The 10,349-nt window shown below is 41.6% G+C and overlaps 1 protein-coding gene across 5 annotated transcripts in view; it reads left to right on the plus strand.

The window, feature by feature from the left end:
* Window positions 1–8,710, plus strand: part of GRB14 (growth factor receptor bound protein 14) — a 73,055-nt gene extending 64,345 nt beyond the window's left edge. Inside the window, exons 11-15 of one of the 5 annotated variants that reach the window (XM_061608607.1) lie at window positions 1,100–1,216; window positions 1,314–1,383; window positions 1,480–1,567; window positions 5,263–5,356; window positions 8,236–8,708. In XM_061608607.1, the coding sequence (XP_061464591.1) occupies window positions 1,100–1,216; window positions 1,314–1,383; window positions 1,480–1,567; window positions 5,263–5,356; window positions 8,236–8,382 (516 nt within the window). In that variant the 3' untranslated portion in view covers window positions 8,383–8,708. Of the gene's footprint in view, window positions 1–1,099; window positions 1,217–1,313; window positions 1,384–1,479; window positions 1,568–5,262; window positions 5,357–8,235 lie in introns of all 5 variants that reach the window. The other 4 variants (XM_061608609.1, XM_061608611.1, XM_061608612.1 and 1 more) reach the window with 4 other exon arrangements.
* The last annotated feature ends 1,639 nt before the right edge of the window (window positions 8,711–10,349 follow it).

Here is a 10,349-nt window from a genome sequence, read left to right on the forward strand (position 1 = left end):
GGCTGTATAATACATAGAGACAATTTAAAGCCAGAAAAAATTTAAAAAATGACAATAAAAATCCATAAAATGCTAATTATTCCTGGGACATCCCATTATCTACATCAATTATTTATTCCATTTGATTTTAATTGTAGTATTGCAGTCATAAATATTACAATTTATGACATTTAAGATCGCTCCCCTTCCCCTCACATGAACCATGTGTAGGATCATGTGGATGAATGTCAGTGAGAAGTTTTCATTGGTTTTAATGTGTGGGCCAATATTTTAGTACCTGTTGTGATTTTTTTAAAAAAATGAAGACTTTAGGTTGTTTGTATATAAAGCACAATAGAAATGGAAGTTTCTCCATGCGAACGCTTCAAGGGGGTGGACAGCAGCTTCCATATATCAGAGCTGGGCAACCTTTTGACCCCAAGGGCCACATGCAATGGAGGGTCAAGGGCTTCACAGTCACATGCACACAAACACACCCACCCTCTTGCACACACCGACACACACATTACATGTTTATACTATTGCAGAGAGAGAGCTAGTAAGACCACTTAGCTGCCTGACATATATCATTAATTTTGCCATGCTTGTCATCATCCCAAACCATTTCAATAAGTGGGCCTCCTCAGATAGGTTCTTATTGCTTCTCCAAGCCTTTGCTTCCCATTGTAGTGGCAGCTGTCAGAAAGTTATCTGATCAATTTTTATGTTAACTACCATAAAATCTTCCCTCTAGATACCCTAGCAGAATTGTTATGCTGTTGAATGGCAGAGAGCAGAGCATAAACCCTCTTATATATGAAATATCTTTTTTCTGATCTTGATAACTGGATTATCCTCTCTCTCTCTCTCTCTCTCTCTCTCCCCCCCCGCCCTTCCTCTCTCCCTCCCGCCCTTCCTCTCTCCCTTCCCCTCACACACGCACACCTACTTTTCCTTAATTTTCTTTCCTACTAGCTAATCAATAGATACAAAGATTATTATTGCTCTGAGTGTGGTTCAGAGGAAACCAAATTCTGTTTTTTTCAACAAAACAGCAAAGATATATTGTGAAATGTTTTGGTCAATAACATTTTTAAATGGATTAGTTTTCTTTTCGTAGAGAAGCGTTTCAGAGAATTCTCTGGTAGCCATGGACTTCACAGGACATAAATCCAGAGTGATTGAAAACCCCACAGAAGCCCTGTCAGTTGCAGTTGAAGAAGGTTTAGCATGGCGGGTACAAAACTTCTCATTTTAAAAGGACACATTTCTATTGTGGGATTGTTGCGTTTTTTTACCTAAATATTTAGGATTTTTTCTTTCTTCCTGCATAGAAAAAAGGGTGCTTAAGACTTGGCGTGCACAGTAGTCCCACTACTTTGCAAAATGTGTCATCAAATATAGGTAGGTACCATTCAGTGTTTCTTATGGAGTGTAATGGTGTTGCCTTTTACTAAAATCATACCAGTAAGATTTTTTTCTTTGTTGTTGATATTTTAGCCATCCACAGTGCACAGCTATGGTTTCACCATAAGATCTCTAGAGAGGAGGCACATCAACTCATATTGCGGCAAGGACTGGTGGATGGGTAAGACTCTTTTCTTACAATTTACTTTAAAGGGAGTAATTGTTCAGCTGCTTCAGTAATCAGATTGTTCTCATGAGCCGTGATGAGAAGGTGAAATTTGACAAAACAGGCAGATGATACAGTGGTGGTTTTCTTGAAGGCATGGCCAGATGGTTCTAATTTTTGTGAGGAAGTGCGTGGACTTTGTAGTTCACAAACCATACAGATATTTTATACAATCCTTTTTGTGTCTTCATTTACCTAATATGTACAGAAAATACAAAGTGCTTTCAAGGATCACATTATTAGATTTGGACCATAATTCAGTGCCAGAAACTGCTCCCCTGGTTGGGGTGGAGCCACAACATTAGCTTTCCAGCAGCAGGGTTGCTGCTGCTTACCTGGAGGGGCACGGTGGCTGGGAGATTAATGCAGTGCAGGCACACTAGCAGAGCCAATCTGATGCACTTGCACTGCACTGATCTCCCTGGTGCTTGGTCTCTCCTCCTCTCACTCCCTGTAAGCAGCAGTTACCCTTCTGCCAGGCAGCTAGTGTTGCAGCTCAGCCTCAGCCACTCGGTGAGACGCTTCTTTTCAACACCTTGAAAATCAGCCCAATTTGGTCTGAAGCTTTTCAGAGGGTACTGGATTCAATCCCAATTTGGAGAAGTGAGACATCATGCCTACTTTGTTCACTACTATGGAAACATTTTTAAAAAGCATTTTTTAAACAGCTTTCACTTTTTTTAGTTTTGACAATTGAATGAAATTTGCGGGCACAGGAGACCCTCGTGAGTGGATGAGGCCTGCCAAATTGCGGAAAATTTATTTTTAAAGGTACCTTCTGTGGTTTTTTTTTAAATAGAGTTGAGTGAAATTTGCAGAGATATTTTGCCTTTCTGAGAGGGATAATTGTAGTGACTTTTCTGGAAGGGCTTCCTTTTCGGTTTTGGTGTAGTTAAAAAGGATTCACTTCATCTCCTCTGTTTTTGTGGGCTATGTGTATGAAAATTACATACATCCTAGAGATGCCCTTAGGTAAGACAATTTGCCATATTACACACATGTCAATCCAAGTTTTTTTGTTATAGGTATCTTTAATGTTTTTTGGGGGGGCTGGGAGGGGGTCAGGGAGAATGAAAAGGGTTTTGCTTTCCTCACTGGTTTTGTAGGCAATGGCTTTATTACAAAAATGGGATACAATCATAGAGGTGCCATAGGAAAGTAACCTGCAAAATTTCAGAAGAATGGGCACAGCAGCTAGGGAGTTATGATTAATGGAAGAAAAACAGCTTCAAGCTCATGATCCGTTCTGTTGTCATGCTTGGGGGGAGTACTAGTGTGGTTTTCTTATGTTACTGTTGTCCTTTGTTTTTAACTTTTGCATAATTTAATTGCTGTAAGCTGTCTTGAGTCTCTTTTAGAAAAAAGTTATTAGAAATATATATGTATTTTCCCCAGTGTTTATGTGGAGTCTGGACTCTGAAATCCAGATTATGGAAAAACAGCCCTGGGTGCATTTCAAGAGAGATTTTGATAGATATAGGAAACATTAAGTGCCACCTCATCTTCCCCACTGAGCCCCTCTTACAAGTTTTACCCTGCCCTGGCATTCCCATTGTCATGGAAAATGCAGAGTTGAGGCCATACATTTGCCAAGAGAAACCATAGCCTTGCCTTTAGTTGGGTAATAAGTGGATGTTTGGCTCAGGTTTAATTCTTTGGCCATTCGATGGTGTGCTAGAATGCTGAGATCTTAAAAGAGAGGTTGAGAATTCATTTCTTGCTGTCACAGGTGCTCCTTCACCACTTCAGCAATGGTGCTAAGAGATTTGATTTCCAAGTGGGAGTAGGAATTTATAGAATAATGCTCCCCACCTCAAAAAATCAACAAAATCCAAACACTTCCCAAATAGAAACGATAAATAAGCTCACCCTTTGCTATATGTCTGTTAACCCTTGCATCTGTTGTACGTCTTCCTACCTGGAGCATTTCTGAACCTTTCCTAGACTTTTGTATTTTATCAGCTTTTCACTAGCATTTTCAAAAGCATTTTGCTGTGCAGCTGAATGGGATGGAAGGATTGCTCTTTGACAAAAGCCCACTTGGAACTAGATCCATAGTTCTTTGCATCCAGTTAACGACTGCAAAATAGTTTCAAGTCTCTAGCACAAGAATGGGGAACCTGAAGCCTGGGCACCGCTCTGTCTGGCCCTCAGGACTCTTCCAAGCTAGTCCACCCCTCCATCCCCAGGCAGTAGCTCTGCTCTGTGCCCTCAAGTGCTTTTGCCTGGCTGCAGTGTGTCCTTGAACTGTGATAATTCCTCCTGTTTGCTTGGATGGAGAAATGTGGGTGGGGGGTGGATATATGTAGAAACTTTTGTCTTTTACAGCACAAAGGCAAGTCACACCTGTTGTTCCACTCACATGTACTTCTGGCCCACCCACCACTGGCATCTGCCCCCTGGAAGGTTGCCCAGGAGGCAATGTGGCCATTGGGCTGAAAAGGTTCCCTACCCCTGCTCTCATACAAGAGCAATATCTTCAGGGGGACCATGTTTTGGCTTGACTGCATTTCAGTTTTTTTTCCATGCTAATGTCTAGTTAGTACGATAACATACTTAGTATGCTGTGTGTGTTCTCATAAGCCTACCTTCTACACACACAGGACAGACAAAAGAAAATACTTGTTCTTGCAGTGCATAGTTAAACTACGGCATTCACTCCCACAGGAGGCAGTGATGGCCACCAACTTGGACGGCTTTTAGACAGCATTAGACGAATTCATGGAGGATAAGGCTACTAGTTACTACTACTACTAGTAGTAGTAGGCTACTAGCTGAGATGGTTATGCTCAGCCTCCATAGCGGTATGCTTCTGAATGTCAGTTGCTGGAAATTGCAGGAGGGGGGAGTGCTCTAGCACTCAGGTCCTCCTTGCGAGCTTCCCATAGGCATCTGGCTGGCCACTGTGAAAAGAGGATGCTGGACTAGATGGGCCATTGGCTAGCTGTTCTTACATTCTTAATAATAAGGACATACTGAGAGATGTTCTTAACAGGTGCTTTCCTGCCTTGGCACTCTCTTCCTCTTGAGATTTGGCTTCTGCTAGATGACAAGTATTTTGCAACCAACAATGACAGCAATTCTTATCTCTACACATTAAATAAGCCTTCCCCAACCTTGTACCCTCCAGATGTAGCTGGATTAAACTGCCCATCACCTCAAGCCATTGGCCATGTTGTCTGGGGCTGATGGGAGTTGAAGTCCAGCCACATCTGGAATCCAGCATGTTAGGGAAGACTGTCCTTTTTCATCTTTAGGGTTTTTATTTTATAAGTTTGTTACCTGTCTGGAGCCTTTGTCGTTATGTCAGCCTACCAGTTTTATCTATTACACTTACATTCTGCCTTTCTTCTGTGATATAATTCAAAGTTGCCTGCCTTGAGGTCCCTAGCAATCTCCTTTCCAGGCCCTGATCAGACCTGGCCTTGCTTAGCTTCAGCAAGGTTGCTGTATCACTTGCCTTCAGGTTGTGTCCCAAGACATAATAATTAGATCAATGAGATAAAATAAGATCTCTTTGCCATGCACAAATATTTATCATTTATCCCCTAAACTTTGACACTTATTGGGAAATGACAGAACTTGCCACCCACCCATCACTGCCGTATTTTCAAAATGTGTGATATTCTTCCCCTCACTTCTCCTCTTAGTGTTTTCTTGGTACGGGATAGCCAAAGTAACCCCAGAACCTTCGTGCTGTCACTGAGCCATGGACTGAAAATAAAGCACTTCCAGATTGTACCAGTAAGTATAACTAGTACATTTGTGGCCTGGTAATACACAACTCCAGTGGCTGATACAGTGCTGCCGAAATGGCTGTATGTCTCTTGTAATTTACTGTCTGCAATTTTCTCTGAGTGAGGGGCAATTTCTAAGATGAAAAAAACTCTCACAGATGAAAATGGGATTCTAATGTGATATATTAACCTCTCAGTATAGTCTCTGCATTGGTTTAAACCCAAATGCGTGTGTGTGTGTTTTATTGTGTGTTTTTTAGTTTTAAATTAAGAGTTTTGTATATTGTTTTAAAATTTTGTTAATTTATGAGCTGCTTTGTGAGAAATATGTTCTAAAAGGTGGTATAGCAATCTATTAAATAAATAATGTTGTGGTGTGTGTATATAATATGTATTGCACTCTCTCAGATTATAGGCCTATCATTATAGTTTTAGTTTTTTTCCCATATGTTGTGAGTGTCCCGGGATTTGGCAGAATCTGTTTTGTATTGTTGAGAGGCAAAAGCAAGTGGAACTTCCTTACATTTTATTAATAATAAAAAGACATTAATTGCAGTGCATAGCCGGGAAATGAAGAGGCAACACAAGATGAAGTGTGGGTAAATCAAGGGCCACATTTATTTAAATAAAGCCAATTAAATGCTTGATTGCATAATAAATGAACTGCAGAGACGAGTGCGGGACCTAACTCTTACCCAATCAGGCGACGGCACCCTGCCATGGGAAAAGGGGTGGTCCAAGCCCAATCCCCTCTTCCGGACCCCATCCCCGCAGGGTGGTTAGAGAGGCCTTCCAGATCCACCCCCCCTCAGGGCTGCACAACCTCTGAGTGGGTGTTACAGGTTAGCCCCAAAGGTGAGCCTTATCCTGCCAACCGGCCGCACAACCTGGGAGGCAGGCCTCAGAACCCACCGATCACCTTAAAGGGTGTGCAAGGGTGGTCACCAAACTCTATCCTGTGAAATTCCCGCACCTATCCACCAAACGTGACCAGATGAACCTATTTACAATATTAAACTACTAGGCCAGGCAACAAATTAGCCTAATTACATTAAGCAGGAATAGCCAAATAGGCAAGAGCCAATCAGCTGAATTAGAAGAACAGTACAGCGTAGGCAAAAAACTTGTCAGCAAACAAAGGCTGACGAGCTAAAAATTCCTACCCGGCCCCAAGGCGACCAGTCAAACTTGTACTGCCCTAAGTTGGTGGGAGTCGCGTCAGGTCAGAAAGAGGCCGAGGGGAGGTGGAGCAGGGCTTAAATAGACACCCTGCTCCACCCCCTATGTGATAGGCATGCGTGGCCATGCCATGCCCCAAAGGGGAGGGGCGTTGAAGCCATGCCAGGTCTTCCCCAGCATGACTGCAAAGGCCCGCCATTGCCAGAGCTCTTGGATCTGACAGTGACGGAAATAAAGAGAATGCTTTAAAAACAAAAACAAAGGTCAGAAAGAATACTCACTAAAAAGACAGGTTTTTGCCACCGTATATACTAACAGCGCAAAACTTTAATGTCTACTCAGAAGTAAGTCCCATTGAAGTGAATGGTGCTTACTCCCAGCTAATTTGGTATAGGATTGCAGCCCAATTCTTCACCAAGAAAGGCTGCAATCAGTGACCTGAACGTATTATTAAATTTAAAGCAAACTTACAGGCTTGCTTTGCCTTGCCTAATTCTTCTGTTAGACATAGGGATGGGAGGAAGGGAGCTATCCAAGGCACTGAGGCCCAATTTTGTGGATGGTAGAAGTCTGCCCTGTGGCTTCTGAGACTTTGCCCGTCCCTGCTAATATGTTTTCAGCAATATCAAATTGCTCTGGGTAAGCTTCTGCATTACACCATTCCTCTGCCTGATATATGCAAGGGCTTCCAGAGCTAAAGCAAAATATATTCAAATCTATTTCTTTGTTTTGGGACTTCTGTCTTACCTTCTTGCAAATGCCTCAAGGTGACTAACAGAGGCAATAATATTAACCAGGAGCACAGCATGAAAAACAAGAATCGGTAATGATCAACTTTCAAAGCAAACCTTCTCTATTATTTCTCTTAGAGGGGCAGCTTTTAATCAATTAGTCCAGGGATAGGAAACCATAAGCCTGTGGCCCTCCAGGCCTCTCTGTCTAGCCCTCAGAACCCTGCCCAAGCCATATGTCCTCTCTAGTTACGCACTGTCCTTAGGCCATACCCCTTACTGGCCCTGCTTTGCATCCTTTTTGAATGTTTTTGCCTGGTTGGAATGTGTTCTTGATTCCCAACAATGCTTGCTTCCATGGAGGATAGAGAGGGGTATGTAAGGGTGTATAGGCACTAACCTACTGTACAAATTAAATTCACATTTACTGCTGTGCCCTCCTTTGCTTCTGGTCTCACCCACCACTGGCATGTGGCCCCCAGATGGTTGCTAATAAAGGAATGTGGCCCTCACACTGAAAAAGCTTCCTCACTCCTGAATTAATCAGTTAATCAAATAAAAAGGCATCCCCAATTGGGCGAGTGTTGCCCAGGCAATGCAGGCTCTTTTGCCTAGCTTCCAGTGTTGTCCAACACATCATAGGAAAAGCGGGACACATCCTTTTGTTACCAGGGCAATACACGGATGTGCTTACTTCCTCCTGTCCATGCACAGTGGGCAAACGCTGCCCGCTCCAAAGTATTGGCAACATGGGGGTCCAACTTCACAGCCTGCAAATGAGGCTGCACAATTATGGGGGCTGTTCTGGATTCAGTTGAACTTTAGGTGCTGCAGATCCAAATTAAATCTGTGCTCAGTCATGATGTTCTTCGTGGCCGTGGACAAATCAGCATCTACTTAACCATAATCCGAGAGGCTAGATGAATGAAATGAGAATCACAAAGCACTGTTGATGTTGTGTTTTCTCTTCTTGCAGTTGGAAGAGGAAGGCAAACTGTTTTATACGTTGGATGATGGTCACACCAGATTTTCCGATCTCATCCAGCTAGTGGAGTTCTACCAGCTCAATAAAGGCATCCTACCTTGCAAGTTAAAACATTATTGTGCCCGAATTGCACTTTAGCCAAGATGCTAACATTTCACCGAAGCCTCGAAGGAAAGAAAGGCTGAATGTTTGCTTCTTTTTGTAAATGAAGAGAGTGAAACAATGTAAATTTCAGCTTGTAAAGATGACTTTGTATTCACCATAGCAAAACAAAATCCAGTACTTTTGTGTTAGAGTTGTCTAAGAGTTGATCTTCCAGAAATGAATCTCAAGCTGAAATTGTTTAATACTGCAATGCTGCAGTCCTAGGGAGTATTTTTCAAATGTCAATAAATGTCTTTTTCACTAGTTTCCTTTATACCTTTCGAGGTGTGTCATTTTAAGTCAAATTCTTCTCACACAATTACTGTTTACCAGGAAAAAGAAAACCAGAAGCAAACACGGTGATGAGATCATATGAAGCCAATCAGTGCACGATGCATAAGACCTAAATATATCTTGCACTGCCTGTTTGATTGCTGTTTTCAACTTTCCCAGTTGAATTTTCAAACTTATTTGACTTTGATTCTTATTAATGTGACTTCATCAGTCTTGTGATTTCTGTCTTCTATTTTCTGGAGCCACGAAACGCAAGTGTGATTCATAGGGTTAGTGCACAAAATTTGTGAGTGCTTGTGTTCTGAAACCTGTTCTCAGAGATGAGTAACAGAAAAATATCATCCATTCACATGCTAAATATCAAAATCAGGGATAAACATGAAAATCTTTAGCAAAAAAGTCCAGAGCTTGGAAAAGTTACTTTTTTGGACTACAGCTCCCATCAGGTCACTCCAGTGGCCATGCTGGCTGGGGCTGATGGGAGTTGTAGTTTAAAAAAGTAACTTTTCCAAACTAGTAAAACTGTACATCTGACTGCGATAATGATGAGGACAGGCATTGGCATGATTTCTTCCTGCAGTTCTTTAGATTGCCATGGAGTTGTAGTTAAAGGTTAATATAGTTAATGGTGCAAAGGCATCTATTTTCTAAAAGAGTGGAGTAATCTGAACTCTCTATAGAATTCTTCATATAAGGGCAAACAACATCTTATGGTAAATATAAAGGACCACAGCATTTGGGAGGAGAAGGTTTATCCCTTCCCTCCCCAGTCATGATCTGGACAAAAATTACCTCCACTGCTGTGGCTGTGAGGCTTAGACAAATATTCCTATTGGTGTCACACATTCTGATTCCGAAGCAGGCCAGCCTCACTTCTTTCAAAACCATGATATTAAATCTGTCACGTTTTGGGTGCTCAAGACTTTCAAAATTCATAGTACCGACAGCAGTATCACAAGACTGCAGTTTCAAATATTGTCTGAATTTTAGAAGCTTATTTTGGAACATTCTAGAATATGAAGAGTGTAATCTGATGCTCTGCTGTACGTAATTGTATGTAGCACTTCAGTCCTAAGGGCTGGAAATTCTTTCAAGCAGAGCATGCCCATGGGTATACACTTCCATAACTGCAGTAGTGTCCGGTCTTCCAAGTCTGCCATTTAAAGGCACTGACTTCCAGGGTGATACACATTTATACAGTGGCTGAAAAATGTTCCACAGCATTGAGAGCTGGTAGCTGGTGCCTGTAACCACGGAGCGAATGACCTCCTAAATGACCCGAAGACACAGCCATCTTTATATATGTGTTAGAATTGCTTTTAATATGTTTTCTTTAATATGTTCTTAACCCTTTTTTTTAAAAAAGATATTTTTAAAGCTTTTAAAAAAATGTTTTTAACATTGTTTTGTTTTAATGTATTTTAAGGTCTTTTTATTATGTTTTAAAGTGTTTTTAGCATTTCTGTTTGCCACCCTGGGCCTCTGCTGGGAGGAAGGGCGGGATATAAATCAAATAAATAAATAAATATAGCAAATAAGGCCTGGTTTTGCAGAAGCACTGAACTACATGCCTAGGTCCCTTTCATTTAAATTGGAAGAAAGGTAGTGTCTTCAAAGAGAATAATGTTTTACGACATATTGATATCAGTATCTTGGGAAGCCAGCGC

The sequence above is a fragment of the Rhineura floridana genome, chromosome 2 (assembly GCF_030035675.1).
Source record: "Rhineura floridana isolate rRhiFlo1 chromosome 2, rRhiFlo1.hap2, whole genome shotgun sequence".
NCBI lineage: Eukaryota > Metazoa > Chordata > Lepidosauria > Squamata > Rhineuridae > Rhineura > Rhineura floridana.